The sequence below is a fragment of the Zea mays genome, chromosome 7, assembly GCF_902167145.1.
Source record: "Zea mays cultivar B73 chromosome 7, Zm-B73-REFERENCE-NAM-5.0, whole genome shotgun sequence".
NCBI lineage: Eukaryota > Viridiplantae > Streptophyta > Magnoliopsida > Poales > Poaceae > Zea > Zea mays.
The window spans coordinates 153,511,290-153,529,666 of record NC_050102.1 but is presented as its reverse complement, the minus strand read 5'-3'; the positions used below and the strand labels follow the sequence as shown (position 1 = coordinate 153,529,666).

Sequence of the window (18,377 nt, the reverse complement as noted above, 5' to 3'; positions counted from 1 at the left end):
GGATTCCTGCGTGGCGCAACTGGGCCCTCGGTGAGAGGGAAAGATTCTAACAAATAAAGAAAAACAAAATTGCCATGGTGGCCCCCACAGTCTTTGTTGTTACGACAACACCAGAAAACGAAGGGCAAAACCAAGCGAAGCCAGGCCAAGCAACTTTCTTGTTGTCCTTTCGTCTCACAGCGGCAGCAGGATCCATTAGATGCTCCTCGGGTGGAGCACTGAGCCTTTTCCGGCGGTGAGTTGAGCTGAGCAGAACCGTGCTACCTAGCTAATCCACAGGAGGAAGAGAGGAGAACGGGAGCCCTTTTTATGACAAGAAGGGAGGCGCCAGGCGTGTGATTAACAGTGAGCTGCTTGCTACTCTCTTACTACAAATCTCTTTCGCTGCTTGCTTTCCATTGAAAATGATGTGATCTTGCTTACCACCCACACCCTGCAATCCGAAGGCACACATGCCCAGCACAAAAATCTCGCAAGGATTCCCATGTCCCCATGGTTTCCTAGCACAAGATGTGCATGGACCAGCAGAACAGAAGTGAAGCACTATGGCTTTGCATGCCCAAGTGTTGTTGTTATCGTTACCAAGATCATCGCTACCACTGATGACTGATGCAGTACGTTCGTGATGAACTGTGTAAGCAGGTTCTGAAGGGAGAGTTACCTGCATCTGCATGGAAGAGGGAGGAGACCCGCAGCTTCCGAGCATCTCCGCACCACGCACCACGTCCGAAGGCGCGGGGGGCGTCGACTTGGATCTCCTTGAGCAGCTACTGTCCGGCGACAACGGCTGGCTCGAGGTGGTCTCACGCTCGCCCAACTCGGTAGCGTTTCCTCCACTCTCAGCCTTCTTCTCGGCTGACGCGACAGCCACCACAGTGACGACGGCGGCGCCGGCCGCGAACGCCAGCTGGTGGATTCAGACGGGTGGCGCGAGCCCCTCCTCCGTGGAGGAGCGGTTCAGCCAGGCCCTGTCCTACATCCGGGATACGCAGAGCGACGGCGACGTCCTCGTGCAGCTCTGGGTGCCGGTCAACCGCGATGACGGGAAACTGGTGCTGACCACCAGCGAGCAACCGTTCACGCTCGACCACCGCTCCGACAGCCTCCTCCGGTTCAGGGAGGTGTCCACCAAGTACCAGTTCTCGGCCGATGTTAAGTCGGGGGATTCGCCGGGGCTGCCAGGGAGGGTCTTTATCGGCAGGCTCCCCGAGTGGTCGCCGGACATCAGGTACTTCACCAGCTACGAGTATCCCAGGGTAAGGGATGCACAATACCTCGATGTCCACGGCACCATGGGTCTGCCAGTGTTCGAGAAGGGAAGCTACAACTGCCTGGGCGTCATCGAGCTGATCATGACAAGGCAGAAGATAAACTTCACCTCTGAGCTCAACACCATTTGCAGTGCTCTCCAGGTATGAAACCTCCTCAATCTCACTGCCCCTGAAAGTTCAGAGAAGTATATCGCAAGTGTGTTAGGTTAGGAGATCAAATCACCAGCTTAGTGCAGGAAAGGAAAACAGCAGTCTAGCCACTGATGCCACCTTGAAGTACCTGCATGCCAATTATTACTGTAGAAAGTCAATAGTGTTTCCAGGTCCGGGCTTTACTAATAGTGAACAGGGTCTTTGCAGGCAGTTAATCTCAGAAGTACAGAAGTTTCAAGCATTCCACGCATAAAGGTGAGCAGAAAAGAAATTCTACACTCACTGTGTCACAGCTTTGAATTTTGGGAAATAATTCATTTTTCCAAAAATATGAATCTCAGGACCTCTACATTCCAACTTAATGTAGGCATGATATGAAATCTACTTAAAATTGCATGTTTGTGAAGAAAAAAAAAACTATGCACGTTTCAATTTACCTACCCTAGATCAGCTACTCCCTCTGTTCCAGATTATAAGTCGCTTTGGTTCTTTTAGTACATAGATCCTCTTTTGTATCTAGATATATGTTATATTTAGACACATGGAAAAAATTATGTAACAAAAAAAATCAAAGCGACTTATAATTTGGAAAAGAGAGAATATAAAGCAAGTGTGTAAGATATTGAGACACGAACACCAATGCTTATATCTTCTCACTTATGACTTCATGGCAACTCCTATTGATTATCCACCAGTTCAGCACTGCTTCCTACAAAGATGCTTTACCAGAGATACTGGAGGTCCTGAGAGCAGCTTGCTTGACCCACAAGCTGCCATTAGCTCAGACATGGGTCACATGTGCTCAACAAGGGAAACGAGGCAGCCGACATTCCGACGAGAACTACCGGTACTGCATCTCCACCATTGATGAAGCATGCTTTGTGAATGAAGCCGAGATGCGGGGCTTCCATGAGGCCTGCTCCGAGCACCACCTTCTGCGCGGGGAGGGGGTTGCAGGGAAGGCCTTTACAACAAACCAGCCATGCTTCTTGCCAGACATTGGATCCTCAACTAAATTGGAATACTCCTTGTCTCACCATGCTAAGATCTTCAAGTTAAAAGGTGCAGTGGCGATCCGCCTGCGGTGCACACGCACTGGGACAGCAGACTTTGTGCTGGAATTCTTTCTGCCAACAGATTGCGAAGCACTGGAGGAGCAGAAGTCAGTGCTGGACTCCTTGTCAGGCACCATGCGAAGTGTTTGCCAGACCCTACGTGTGGTCACAGATAGAGAGATGGAAGACGAAACGGTGCTGGAAATGAACGAGCTGAACTCTTTTACTCCTCATGGGAAGGACAAAGTTGAGTTGTCCTTTGGATGCAATTCAGCAGATCGTAGAGGAGAGGCCTCTTGGACAAGTCTGGCAGGAACATCACAGCAAGAATCCGAGTTAGCTGCATTGCGGATGCATGGAATGTTCTCACCTGGGGGGCAGGGTCCATCTCTATCTGGTGTTCAGGCAACTGCTGAAGGTAGCAAGGCAAAAAGGCGTACAAAGGCCGAGAAGACCGTTAGTTTGCAGATTCTTCGGCAGTACTTCGCTGGTAGCCTGAAAGATGCAGCAAGGAGCCTTGGAGGTGAGTGAATCATCAGATAAATGCAAGATTCAGCAAAGGATAGTTTACTGCTTCTGTAGATACCATCAGTCATTTAATTATAGAGGTACAACTAATGCAGCCAGCATGCTAATCTGATTAAGCAATAATATAGTGTTACTTTCCATCAGAGAGTCAACCATCACATGCATCCCATAGGCAGAAGATGAACATTCTTATCACCCTTACCGTGATCTGTGTTTCCTTTCCATGTATAGTATACCACTAGTCCACTTTCCTGTATATAGAAAGCACATGAACATGAAGAGACAAAAAGCAAGTACAGCACAGCATAAAGTCAACTTTCAAGAACTGACATAACAAATAATAAATAAAAATTCAGTGAGCAGATCGACCTTACGGTTTCTACTTTCTAGTTGATTGAGCAAACAGTGTACATAGCCTAGAACTGGATTGATTAGTCTCATTCATTGCTTACAGTTAAAAAGCAACCGGATAAAACAAAACACTACGCATAGACATTATGTAATGATCTATATGATGATCTCACCATTAGGCCCACAAACTAACTTATTATGATGGCAATTATGGCATACACGCAGGAAGACACACATTCCAAAATAAAGCCCACAAACTAACTTATCAGAGTGGCATGATATGATGTTTTCCAGAATTAGAATAGATGGATTTAGAGCTTCGTGAGTCAACATAGGTAAAACTATTTCTTCCAGACATGGCGGTAGACAGCATCCTTATCATGTGTGCATTGCATCTTCAGATTGTGATAGCATCTTTTATGACAGCATGCATATATATGTGTTTGATCTGGTTGCAAATATACTAACTTTTTTTTATCTCCCACAGTGTGCCCTACGACCCTCAAAAGAATTTGCAGGCAGCATGGTATAACCCGCTGGCCATCGCGAAAGATCAAGAAGGTAGACCACTCTCTAAGAAAGCTTCAACAGATCATTGATTCGGTTCATGGAGCAGAGACAGCTTTCCAGCTAAACACCCTGTACAAGGATATCACGAACACCTCAATATCATCTGACAACAATTTGTCAGGAAGTGTCACGGTTCCTCCAACCAACCAGAGCAATCTCACCGACGTCAACAAGCACCAACCCCACAAGTCAAGCAGTAATGTGCCATCAACTTCACACTCACACTCTTCGTGCAGCCACAGTTCTGAGTCAAGTCCCTCATGTAGCGGTGGTGCAACAAAACATGCACAACAGGGTATAATTGATCAGATGAAGTCAGAAAATCCTGTGAAAGACAGCTCTATTCAGACTCTGCAAACAGAAAACACTTCATTATTTGAGCATTTCTCAGTTAATGAGACTCCAATTGATCTTCTACAGGATGTTACTGAAAAGGCTAATGGTGGACATCATTCTTCTCGAAGCCCGTCGTCCCCCAATCCCAAGCAGAACACAGATGCAAATATGAGAGTAAAGGCAACATTTGGCTCAGAAAAAGTGAGATTCAGACTGAACCCAGAGTGCAATTTTCAAGAACTGAAGCATGAGATAGCAAAACGTTTGAGTATAGTAGACACAAACCCCTTGGTTTTGAAGTACTTGGATGATGATTCAGAATGGGTCTTGATGACATGCGATGCAGATCTACAGGAGTGCCTTCATGTATACAAACTAGCAGGAATCCAAACAATCAAAATTTCAGTTCATTTAGCTGTTAGTCCAGCTACAAGGGTGACAACTGGTCACACTGGTTTGTCATGACAACAGTATGAACCTCACCACTTTGTGAGGTTTAATCAGAATTCAACCTGGATCACTTGGTTTTATGGTTTTATACAGGGGAAACCAATTCCAGGAGTCCCGAGTTGGTAGCCTATGCAATGTACTATGTGCCACCAAGTCCCAGTTCTGCTGTTAGATCGATTAGTCTTCGATCTGTTGCTCAGGTTAGGAACTGATGATCAAACAAAAGTACTTGACAATGGGAAAGTCAATTCTAGGAATTAGGATAAACCGAAGTAAGCATGCATTGCTTGTAAACACTCACTGATGAACCTAAATCTCTGAAAGGCAATGCAATTGATTGAATTAATAGGGTGATAGGGTGAAGTATACCTACAAATCAGATTTGCTCCAACTCCAAGTATGTTTTGGTTCTTGGAATACTGATGTGCAACAATCCTTGATGACTTCTTTCTGATAATTGATCAGCTACAATGTCCCTTAAGATCCCAGCATTCCTTCATCGCCCGAGTGACCAACATGCTCTGTCTGTTCAATGGACATTAAATTCTGCTTCTGAAATTGCAACTTTCTGCAGCAAGGGTTAGATCTAAAAAATAGGATGATAGGATATTTAGTTTGTTCAATTTGTTTGTCCTTTGCCAAAAAAACATTGTATGCTATACTACAGTGTGGTCCTCTTTGAAAGAACGCCTGCTACTGTAGACGTTATGGATTGCTTTCCTTTTAAGAAGCTTCCGTTTATAAACCGTTTGGTATGTCAATTGTCAAGTATCAATATAGAGATTAGATTATGTCAATACTCTAATAACCAGCATATGGAAGCACAGACGTGACTGGTGTCAACATATTCAATTCAAGTAAATCGGCAATCATTTATTTTTCATGTTTCCCTTGCTAATGACACAAGTTACACCACAACGAGAATAGAGAATTCAATATATCTTGCTGATTAAGTGAAATGTACATAATTAGAATATGTGCAGCATAGAATACAATATGTAGCCTGAATACAAAGTATATAGATCTTTTCACTGACAGGTTCACATCAGAAATACCAGCAGTCAAATAACAGAAGGAGCACCACGCCAACCACATCATGCAAATCTCATATGCAGGGACTAATAATCTGCTTCTAGAATTGAGACGTCAATACCCAAAGATGGCAGAACTACATATGTATCAACAATCAACAAACAAAAAAGATTCTAAACAGATTTCTCTAGTGTATTTGCCATTTTCTCCTTACCTTAATCTCATGCCCTGGATAAGAATACTGGCCAGTTGTGTGGTTATCATGATTCGTCACTGATGCCCTCAAATGATCTCCCACATTACAGGAAGCCAAAAGTCTTGCACGACAAATAATATTACTGGTCCTAACCTAATCAGTCAAGAGTCGATATTGCTGACATCAGGAGCCATCCTCACAACTAAAGATTTGCCGTTTTCTTTCAAACCAGAATACCTACAAAACATTTCAGCACCTAGACATTCCTGGCAGGATAGAGTTGCAGGTCAAGTTCAAGTAGGGGTGAAAACGGGTCGGGTACCCGGTTCGGGTACCGAATACGGATATCAATTCGGGAAGTTTTTTGGATACAAATACGGGTACTTTTTTATCCGGGACGGATAAGGGTACTATCCGGATAAGATCTCGCCGGATAATGTGCCTAAGTATAGTCCCGTCATAAGGCAAAAGGATATGTCTAGGCCCACTAGGGATAGTATGGCCCTAGCAAATAGACCCCACATATAAGAGCTTGAGGATAAGTCCACATCGTTAGCTTAATGTATAAGCCTTAGACACAACAAATTAAATGTATGATGGACAATATTATAGGGCTGACAAGCATGTTGTTGCCATGACTTAGGTTGCAGGACACTCAAGACTAGTATGATGTACATGCATCGATCATGTAGCCACGTGTGCACGCATAGTCTACCATGAAGTATTATCAAGTACAAAAGACTACATCGGCTACTAACTACATAGTACTAGACGACACAAGCCCTGATGCCCGATGAAGCGATGCATCGTACCTGCCCCTATGGTAGGTATGGCTACCGCCTAGAAAAAAGATATCTCTAACATTGTGCCACGACCTAGGGTATGGGCCCTGGTACAACTCTAAGAACATGATAAGAACGGGTTAGTTGGTTCTTAACGGGTGGGATCTGAGGTTTACATGTCACACCCGGTTTTAGAAGACAAATCGGATGCAAACCATATGCGTGCCAACATCAGAACTCACATACACAACGATTACATAAATGACTCATCATAGCACAATGCTTCGAATAATCATAAAGAGTAAGAAATAATATTAAAGACTTGAGTCATTAACATTTTTTTTCTCGAAAGCGCAGGAGAGCTGCACATCATTATATTAAGAAAGGAAAGGTCCAAAGTGGACCAAATTACAACACCAAGACCAAACCCTCAAGCCTCCCCCACAAGGCGGGGGAGCCTGACGAGTCCTACGAGACCCTATTTAAAGTGACAATAATTCCCAAACTGTCTAAATGCTTCGCTCCCGCCTTACTCCAACTGATCAACTCATCTAGAAACAACCTCTTCGTCAAACTAATGGAAGGGCTCACTCCATCAGAAACAGCCCTATTACGAGAGAGCCACAAGCACCAAGCTCCAAGGATAATGACACTATTGAAACCCCTCCTCTTGCACCTATGAACTCTTTTAGAGACCTTTTCCCACCACGCAGCAAAAGACTGTTCAGCAGCAATAGGAGTGAGGTTACCAAGCCCGATGGACGACAAAATGAGATGCCAAAAATCCCTAGAAAAACTGCAGGTGCAAAGGATATGCTGGATTGTTTCCTGCTCCTGATTACATAGGGGGCAACTCGTCGGGTAAGGTAACCCTCTCCTCTGAAGTCTGTCCGCAGTCCAACATTTATTCCTTATAGCCAGCCAAAGAAAAAAATTGCATTTAGGGGGGGGGGGGCAAGTCTTCCACAATCGTTTCCAAGGCTCAAAGAAAATGGACCCCAGGAAGAAGGCATTATAGCAAGAATTTGAGGAAAACTGACCAGAAGCCGTGTGTCTCCAAACAAGCCTGTCCGCCTCTTGTGAAAGAGTCACATGTCCAATCTCATCCCATAATTTTAAATACTGCTGCAGCCCAAGCATAGAAAGATGACTCCCAATATCCCTAACCCAACGCCAGTTGTCCAAAGCCTGAGCAACCGTCCGGGTCGAGCTGACTCTACTGTCCACCAAACAGACAACCTCTGGTGCAATATCAAAGATAGCCTTCCCATTCAACCATTTATCAAACCAAAAGAGAGTGTTGGTTCCATCTCCGACCACATGAAAGACCGAAAGATTGAAAAACTGTCTCACTTGCTGCTGAATAGGAAGATTCATTCCCTGCCATGGTCTGGACGGATCGGTTCTTTGCAGCCATAACCATTTCACCTGTAAAGCCCAACTTTTGAATTGTAAATTAGAAACTCCAAGGCCGCCATACTTTAGAGGCCTGGTTACTATCTCCCAAGGAACAAGACAGCTTCCACCATTAACATTCTTTCTTCCTTTCCATAGAAACCCTCTCCTGAGTTTATCAATGGACTTGATCACCCATTTGGGAACACTCATGGCCATAAGGATATAAACTGGAATTGCCGAAAGCACATGCCTCACTAACGCTGTCCTACCAGCCAGACTGAGCAAACGAGCCTTCCAGTTGGGAAGCCGGTCAGCAATCTTATTAACCCACACCATAAAATCCCTTTTCCTCGGCTTTTTATCAGAGATAGGCAACCCCAAATAGCTGCACAGAAAGGATCCCGAACTGCATTGCAAGATATTGCAGCCAGCCTGACTCTCCAGCCCTTCACATCTAATTGGAATAGCAAAACTTTTACGCAGATTTGTTACCAGCCCCGTTGCTTCACCAAAGCAATCCAAAATCAATCTAACACAATTCAGATCATCCACCAAAGGTTTAACAAAAAGCACCACATCATCAGCGTAGATCGAGAGCCTATTCCGAATCCCAGCTGCCTCCAACCCTTGTAACAGCCCCCTGCTTTCAGCTGCCCTAAACAGACTATTAAGAACATCCATGACCATCACAAACAACATAGGAGAAAGGGGATCACCCTGACGAAGGCCTCGCCGATGAGCAATACGAGCACCAGGCGAGCCATTAAGAAGTACTTGCGTAGAAGACGTGAACATTAGGGAGGAAATAAGATTCCGCCAGATTGGACCAAAGCCAAGATGGATAAGAATTTCAATAATGAAGGTCCATGACACGGAATCGAATGCCCTTGAGATATCTAATTTTAAGAATAGACCCGCAATCTTCCTCTTGTGCAGCGACTTAATAGACTGATGAACCAGCATAAAATTATCATGAATTGATCTCCCTCTCACAAAAGCGCTCTGATTGGCTGCCACCAACTCATGAAGATGAGGACCCAACCTGTTGGCCAGCAACTTGGTGACCAACTTAGCAAAACTGTGGATGAGACTAATGGGCCTATAATCGCTTGCAGTCATAGCATCGGACCTCTTAGGGAGAAGAATAAGATAGGCTGAATTCAACAATCCAAGTTTATGAGCATTTCCTTGGTGCAGAAAATTCAGGGCAGCCAGCAAATCCTCCTTAATAATGCTCCAGCAGGTCTTGTAAAACCTCCCTGTAAACCCATCAGGCCCAGGAGCCTTGTCAGAAGGCAGATCAGCAATCGCATCCCTCACCACCTTCTCCGAGAAAGGGCTATCCAGTTCACTAAGATCCGCTGCAGGCCTATGACAGCCCAATAAATCAATATATATATATATGTTAGCAGTTCCTGCCGTGTACTAGGCTAGGATAACAATCTGTGCTATTATGGATAGAAACCAGGATAGTTATGGTAGGAGAGATCCTGATTGGTGTAGGGGATCAATCTGGATCAGCCCACACTAGGAAGGCCTGATACTGATTGATAGAGGAGATCAATCTGGCACTATTTCTATAAGCCACTCATGATCTCCTCTCCCTATAAATACTGTAACCGGCTGGCTCTTCATTCATCAATACACAATAGCCTACACCACATATCTCTCTCACATGGTATCACGAGTTCGGGACACTCCCGTTCCTCCCACCTTCCGCTGAAATCTGCAGCCTGCTGCACCTGCGCGCTGCACGTCTGCAGCTGCTGCACCTGCGCGCTGCTCCATGGCCGGCGACCAAGTTCCGCCCGCCCCACCGCTCGGCGCCTCCGACGCCGTCCAGATTGGCGCTCCGACCACCCCTGCTGCCACCATCACTGGCGCGGAGGAAGGCCAGCGCCTTCACGCGGCACAGCTCGCTCGCGCCGCTGCCCGTACTCGGGCCCGTGACGCTGAGCGCGAGGCTGCTGACGCCACCAGGGAACGCGATGCTGCCGATGCGCGCATCCGCGACGCCTTGGCACGCGCCGCTCAAGCCCGTGCCGCTGCTGATCTCGACGACGACGTCGGATCTCACCAGTCCGACCTCGACGCAGACCAGCACGACCTCGACACCAATCCTGCAGTCCCTGATGTTCGCGCTGCCCTTCTCATCCACGAGGCAGCCGCGCTCATCAACCTTCACGCCCAGGCGGTCGCCGTCCAGAACATCCGGGCTCTTGTCCCTGTGGTTCTAGACATCTCCTCCACCCTCTACACCAGATGGCGCGACTCCTTCCTCCTCCTCGTCGGCAAGTACACTCTGGCGGACCATGTACTCACCGACACCTTCGCGCCCACTTCCCCTGACTGGGTTCGAATGGACTGCGTCGTCAAGTCATGGATTGTCGGCACCATCACCACTGATCTCGCCGATGCTGCCCTCACCCGCAACGCTACTGCCCGCACCGCCTGGCTTGCAATTGAGTCTCAGTTCCTCGGGAACCGCGAGACTCGGGCGCTCTTCCTCGACGCGGAATTCCGCAATTTTCGTCAAGGCGATCTCTCCATCTCCGACTACTGCCGCAAGTTCAAAGGGATGGCTGACGCTCTCGGCGACCTTGGCGAACCCGTTCATGACCGCACCCTCGTCCTCAACGTCATCCGCGGTCTGAACGAGCGCTTCGCCAACATCGGTCTTCACCTTCGGCGCGGACGACCTCTTTCTACCTTCCTCGAGGTACGGAACGATTTGCTGCTTGAGGAACTCACCTTTACACATCATTCCTCCCTGCCGGCCACCGCTCTACTCGCCTCCAGCCCCGCCAGACCTCCGCCCAAGCAAGAACAGGCGACCCTGCAGCAGTCCTCCGGCAACAACAGCAGCAACGGCAAGCGCGGCAAACGCGCAGGGAAGAAAGGCGGTCGTGCTCCCAAACAAGCTGGACAGGCCCCCACGTCTCCCTGGCCCAGCTTCTACAATCCTTGGTCTGGGTCCATTCAAATGTGGCCCGGACCACGGACGGCGTCCTCTACCCGCCCGGTCACTCCTGCGCCGGCTGCGCTAGCTCCTCAGCTGCCCCAGTCCCTCCTCACGGGCATCCAGGGCCCCTGGCCAGGGACACAGCAGCAAACATGGGCGCACCCTCAACCTCAACCGTGGTCCGCGCCACCACCGAGTTTCCCTCAGCAGGTTGTTCCCATGCCATCATGGGACCAGCAATCGCTCGTCTCCAACTTCAACACCATGACGCTCCAGCCCCCTCAACAAAATGAGTGGTACTTCGACTCCGGGGCAACCACCCACATGTCCTCTGATGCCGGTACTCTCTCCCATTCCACTCCTTTACAACACCCTTTTCCCTCCTCTATTATTGTCGGTAACGGGAATTCTATTCCAGTTACATCCACGGGTGCTGCTGTTCTTACAGATTCTCTTCGCCTTAATAATGTCCTTGTTTCCCCAAGTCTTATTAAGAACCTCATTTCTGTTCGACAGTTTACCTCTGACAATAATTGTTCTGTGGAATTTGATCCTCTTGGTTGCTCTGTGAAGGACCTTCACTCTCGGAGAGAGATCGTCCGATGTGACAGCTCCGGTCCACTCTACCCTCTGCGGTTTCCGGCATCTACCTTCCTTGCCTCCACCACTTCGTCGCTCTGGCATCAACGCCTCGGGCACCCCGGTCGTGAAGTTTTGTCCAAATTAGCTCACTCAGGGATTTCATGTAATAAACCTGCTAGTGATACTTTATGCCATGCTTGTCAGTTGGGTCGCCACACACGTCTTCCCTTTCATGTGTCTTCATCTCGTGCCACTACAAATTTTCAGTTAATCCATTGTGACCTTTGGACGTCCCCTGTCCCAAGTATTTCTGGTTTTAAATATTACCTTGTCATACTTGATGATTGCTCTCATTATTTGTGGACATTTCCTCTGCGACTCAAATCTAACACTTTTTCCACCCTCACCAATTTTTTCTCATTCGTTCACACCCAGTTTGACGCTACAATCAGAGGAATTCAATGCGACAATGGCCGCGAGTTTGACAACTCCAGTGCCCGCACTTTTTTTCTCACCCATGGCGTTCACCTGCGGATGTCTTGCCCCTACACTTCACCTCAAAATGGAAAAGCCGAACGCATTATTCGTACCATTAATGACACTGTTCGCTCCCTCTTATTTCAGGCTAGTGTTCCACCTTCCTACTGGGCCAAAGCTCTTAACACAGCCACTCGTCTACTTAACCTCCTACCAACCAAAACCCTGAAATTTTCCACCCCCCATCATGCCCTTTTCGGCTCCCCACCATCCTACGATCATCTCCGAGTTTTTGGTTGCCTGTGTTACCCCAATATGTCAGCTACGGCTCCCCACAAACTTTCTCCCCGCTCCACCCCTTGCATTTTTCTTGGCTACTCCGATCACCACAAAGGGTACCGATGTCTTGATCTCCATTCCAATAAGATCATCATATCTCGTCACGTCGTCTTCGATGAGACCTCGTTTCCCTTTGCCACGCATCCAGCCTCTCCTTCTGTCGAGGACTTTGATTTTTTACTGGACACTAACCCTCTCGTGCCTACTCCCATCGGACTAGCACGTTCTCCTCTACCTGCAGGAATCTCGGCGACTCCCGCACAGCCACGTGCGGCCTGTACTGCTCCCCCGGCGCCTAGCAGACCCACCGCACAGCCACATGCGGCCAGTCCTGCTGCCTCGGCGCCCACCAGTCCGGGCTGGTTGCCTGCTCCCGCCTCAACCCCGGGAAGTACCCAGGCCCCGACGTCCGTCAGCCCTACATCACCTCCGGAGCACACCCAGGGCACCACTGTTGTTGCCCCTGGGAACATCTCAGGCTCGGCAGAGGTCCAGCGCCGACCTTCTGCTGGGACTGGACACACTACGATCCAACAGCCACCTCCACGACGCTTCGACGGCATCGTCTACTCCCGCCGACTTCCTGCACCGGCGGTGGCTGCTCCTCCACCGACAGCCACCTCTTCATCACCGGCTCCTCCTCAGCTGCCACCTGGGGCGATCCCGGTATCCCCGGTGGTCAATCATCACCGTATGACCACCCGTGCTAAGCTGGGATTTCGCCAACCCGCTCTGTTTCATGTTGCAGCATTGTCTCCAGTGCCACGGACTTATCGCACTGCTCTTGCTGATCCTCATTGGCGTCAGGCTATGGAGGACGAATTCTCTGCTCTACAGAGTAACAACACCTGGGACCTTGTTCCTCGTCCTCCCTCCTGCAATGTTGTTTCTGGCAAGTGGATATTCAAACATAAGTTCAATGCTGATGGCTCTCTTGAGCGCTACAAGGCGCGCTGGGTTCTCCGTGGTTTTTCACAGCGCCCTGGAATTGACTTTGATGAAACTTTCAGTCCTGTTGTGAAGTCTGCTACTGTTCGCACGGTCCTCACTTTGGCTCTAACTCGCAACTGGCCGATTCATCAGCTCGACGTTAAGAACGCCTTCCTTCATGGGACTTTGTCAAAAACAGTATACTGCTCTCAACCCTCTGGTTTTGCTGATGCTGCTCACCCAGACTTCGTTTGCAGACTGAATCGATCTCTATACGGTCTGAAGCAGGCTCCACGGGCTTGGTACAGTCGGTTTGCCACGTTTCTGCTCTCGATGGGGTTTGTAGAAACCAAGTGTGACACCTCCTTATTTGTTTTTCGCCGTGGTGATGATATGGTATATTTGCTGCTATATGTGGATGATATTGTTTTGACAGCTTCTTCCACCAGTCTTCTACGACGCACCATCACATCCCTCCAGCAGGAATTCTCAATGAAGGATCTTGGCGAACTCCATCATTTCCTGGGGATGCAGGTTCAGCGCACACCAAGTGGATTATTCCTTTCCCAACGACAGTACATGATTGACATTCTTGACCGCGCTGGGATGACTGAGTGCAAATCCTGCTCCACTCCCGTTGATCTTAATCCAAAGCTTTCTAGCATTGTTGGGGACCCAGTGGCTGATCCTACGGATTTTCGCAGCCTTGTCGGGGCACTTCAGTATCTCACTTTCACTCGGCCAGACATTGCATATGCAGTACAGCAGATATGCCTTCACATGCACGACCCTCGAGAGCCTCACCTTGCTGCACTGAAACGCATTCTTCGTTACGTCCGTGGCACTCTTCATCTGGGCCTGCTGTTGCGTCCCTCTGCCCAGACCGAGCTAGTGGTTTATTCAGATGCTGATTGGGCTGGTTGTCCAGATACCCGCAGGTCCACTTCAGGTTTTGCTGTATTCCTGGGTGATAGTCTCGTCTCCTGGTCTTCTAAGCGTCAGCAAACAGTATCCCGCTCTAGCGCTGAGGCTGAGTACCGGGCTGTTGCCAACGCCGTCGCGGAAGCTACCTGGCTGCGCCAGTTCCTACAGGAACTCCATGCACCACTGTGTCGCGCCACCTTGGTTTACTGTGACAACATCAGTACTGTCTACATGTCCTCCAACCCTGTTCAGCACCAGCGCACCAAACATGTGGAGATTGACCTTCATTTTGTTCGTGAGCGTGTGGCTCTGGGTGATCTTCGCGTTCTTCACGTTCCGACATCATCACAGTATGCTGATATCTTCACCAAGGGGCTACCTTTCTCGGTCTTCACGGAGTTCCGGTCCAGTCTGAACGTCCATTCCCACGACGCTCCGACTGCGGGGGGGTGTTAACAGTTCCTGCCGTGTACTAGGCTAGGGTAACAATCTGTGCTATTATGGATAGAAACCAGGATAGTTATGGTAGGAGAGATCCTGATTGGTGTAAGGGATCAATCTGGATCAGCCCACACTAGGAAGGCCTGATACTGATTGATAGAGGGGATCAATCTGGCACTATTTCTATAAGCCACTCATGATCTCCTCTCCCTATAAATACTGTAACCGGTTGGCTCTTCATTCATCAATACACAATAGCCTACACCACATATCTCTCTCACAATATATATATATATATATATCAAAGTGCACATAATAAAAACGTAGCCGACGTGAATAAACCCACCACAGGCAGCTGACTGGGGAGGTTGCTAGCCTAATCCACTGGACTAGCTTTATGGAGTTAGTCTCAAAGCAGGTTGCTTTTACTTTGTCAAGTTTTATTCATTAATATAAGTTAAGTTTTACCATCAATCCCAAGTTATTATCCCAAAGAGTACCTCCTTATAGAGGAAATACCAAAATCCACAGTTTGAATCATCATTAATAGAACCATCATCATCATTTGTAACCATTGTATCTCAGATCATCTGTAACTCTAATCAAAGAGGATCCCAAGGTCGCTCTTAACCGTGGTGAGCACGACTGATATACCAGTTTTCAACCCTCCGCAGAGGTCGCACACTTTACCCATGAGTCGTGATCCCTTTTGTCTCGGGTTGTCCATACCCTTAAACACTACCAAGGTGAGTCGGCAAGGTTTCACTATGTAGCATTTACAAAGATTCACTAGAGGTCATAGTCGTCCGTTAGGATTCTCCGGGTTTGATAAACACAGTACTCCTCCCCGCAGGGGGTGACTAACAAAAGGCATAACGAAAGAACCTCGGCAGAGATAGGACTGTACTGCGAACCCCATTGACGGCACGACAGCAAAGCAATTACACCTCTAGCTCCTCTAATTAATTAGCTAAGAGTGTCCCATACTGCCCTCATGGCTGCATTGTTTTCTCGGGTGGTCTCTCAACGAACAGGTCCTTACAGAGAGGTACTCAGGATACAGCCCGAGCCCCCTTTTGTGTCACAAGTTCGTCATCATATCCAGAATAAATCATTGTATCATAAAGTAATTCTCATCATGTTCATTGATTAAAGTAAAGCACTAGCATAGTGTGGATCATGGTAGCTCAACCCCAAAAGGTAATTCAAGGACATGGTAAATATAAAACTAGTCAATCCTTAGGTTGATCATGGTATTCGGGATAGTGAATTATAAAGTAAATAGGACATAACAGGTCAGAGTACACTTGCCTTCACCAAGCTGCTGCTCAGGGACTTCTCCTGCAACTCCCTCGAGAAACACAGACTGCTCATTGTCTTCGCGAAACAATCATTCATTCAATACACTTGGAGAATAGCAAATGAACAATACACCAAATATATGCAACAGAGTAATCACAGGTTCAACAAAAGTAACAGTAGTTAAGGGATTCCCTATGTTCATTAACTAAGTGTGTATCTCAACATCAATATATAAAATTAGTTTGTTGATGACATAAATCATTCGGGTGTGTTATGGTTCCAAGACCTAGAACCTTTGCTATGATTCCCTATTCTTAAATCATTTTAATTTAGGCTCAATTTACTTTAGTCTGACCAGGAATTAAATATTTATTAAAACATCAAAACAGCAGATGAACTTGCTGCTAACATGAAGACGAAAATGCCATGAGAATTATGCAATTTGAATCACCCAAATTGGAGTCCCGATGCAAAAGTTATATGGTTTTCAATTTCTAAGGGCTAGGTTCACTATTAGCCTTAGTTATGAGGGGCTAGCAGAGAAATTTCCCTAGACTTGGGCTACAAGCGCGTCGGCGGGATCAAGCTAAGCGGCTCGGCCGCGCTGGGGAGCGAGGGCTGGCTGCGCCGTGGCGGGCGCCATGGCCACGCCGGGCATAGAGAAGAAAGGGAGATGGGGGTTAGACAACTGGGATTCTCGCCTCGGCCGAGGGCGCGGCGTGGGGCTCGGACTGCTGACGGATTCTCGCCTCGGCCGAGGGTGCGGCGCGAGACTCGGACGACTGACAGGCGGGGCCTAGGGGCAGGGATGCGGGTGTGGGCGATGTGGCTAGGCTGTCAGATCTCGGGCAGACCGTTAGGATTAGGCTCGGGTTAATTAAAATTGGACCATTGGATTGGGGGTGAACGAGCGGTCGGCTTTGGCCCTTTCCTCCGGCCACCAGTGGCGGCGCCGCCCGCGTTCGCGACCGCGACGAGCAACTCACCGAAGACAAGGGGCGCAGACGCACCGGGGGTCTTAAGGCGGCTGGGATGGCCTGGGAAGATTGGGGAGGGTGCGGGGAACCCAATGGCGAAAGCTAGACCGCGGTAGGGGCACTGGAGGGTGGAGATCCACGGTGAGGCGGCTCGGTGGCAGCGCTGGGAACTCCGACGAGCAATTACACGCGACAGAGAGTGAGGGAGGGAACTGGAGGGGGCAGGGGAGGTTCCTTACCTCAGGGCGAACCTTAGGGACCTCTCGGCGGCGGCACAGCGGTGGCTCGGGTCGATGGCGGGGACGACGGGACTGTGCAAAGGATGGCGGGTGAGCGCGGTCAGAGCGAATCAGAAGAAGAGGGGAGAAATTGGGGCGTGTTCCAAGCGGCTGGCTACTAGCACCGAGGCGAAACTCACTGTGGCAGAGAGCATGGCAGGGCCTCAATGTCGGCGGAAGAACGGGTGCGGAATGGCGGCGAACGACGACGGTTCCTCCCTGGCGTGCGCGTCGTGCGGGGATAGGGCCTTGGCTCTGCGGGCGTGCGAATGAGGTAGGGGGAGAATGAGTGGGGCTCTAGAGAGGTTCAAGTGGTCGGGGTGGGACGGTTGCGGCTTTGACGTACGACGTGGGCGCGGGATCCTCGACGTGCGTGCGGAGCGCGTGGGTGGACGGTTGGAGGGGACGGAGCTGACGGGTGGGATCGGGGCGTACGGTTGGATGGAGGTGCTAGAAGGTCTTGATGCTCATTGGTGTTTGAGCTTGTAATTTTTTCCTCTTTTGTGTTCATCAACTGATGAGTAGTAACGACAATACGACATATGGTACTACACACATTGCAGTCCAACCCTCTCTAACTGACCGTGTGCTGGCTCCCACTCGTGTCCAGGTTTAACAGAAACCTGGCTAGCGCAATTAAATAAAATAATTGTTGCTTGCTCCTATTCCACGTCTGAGACCCAAGAGAGGCTCGAGATGAGGGAGAGTGTTGGAATATAATATAAGTGAATTGTCCATCTCCTCCCATTAGCTTAAGCTTTTGGGTTGAATTGGTTGGTGTATGCAACTTAATAAGTATGGCGCAAATAGACCCCACATCTAAAAGTTTGAGGATAAGTCCACATCGTTAGCTTAATGGATAAGGCTTAGACACTACAAATTAAATGTATGATGGGCGATATTATAGAGCTGACAAGCATGTTGTTGCCATGACTTAGGATGCAGGGCACTCAAGACTAGTATGATGTGCATGCATCAATCTTGTATCCACGTGTGCACGCATAGTGTACCATAAAGTATTATCAAGTACAAAAGACTACATC

At 48.5% G+C, this 18,377-nt stretch overlaps 1 protein-coding gene across 1 annotated transcript; it reads left to right on the top strand.

The window, feature by feature from the left end:
• Window positions 1–351: 351 nt before the first annotated feature.
• Window positions 352–5,511, top strand: LOC103633146 (protein NLP1). Its single transcript, XM_035961064.1, is given in 5 exon segments — window positions 352–634; window positions 637–1,412; window positions 1,632–1,679; window positions 2,120–3,002; window positions 3,846–5,511. Coding segments are annotated over 5 exon segments (2,616 nt in total). The 5' UTR covers window positions 352–609; the 3' UTR covers window positions 4,730–5,511.
• The last annotated feature ends 12,866 nt before the right edge of the window (window positions 5,512–18,377 follow it).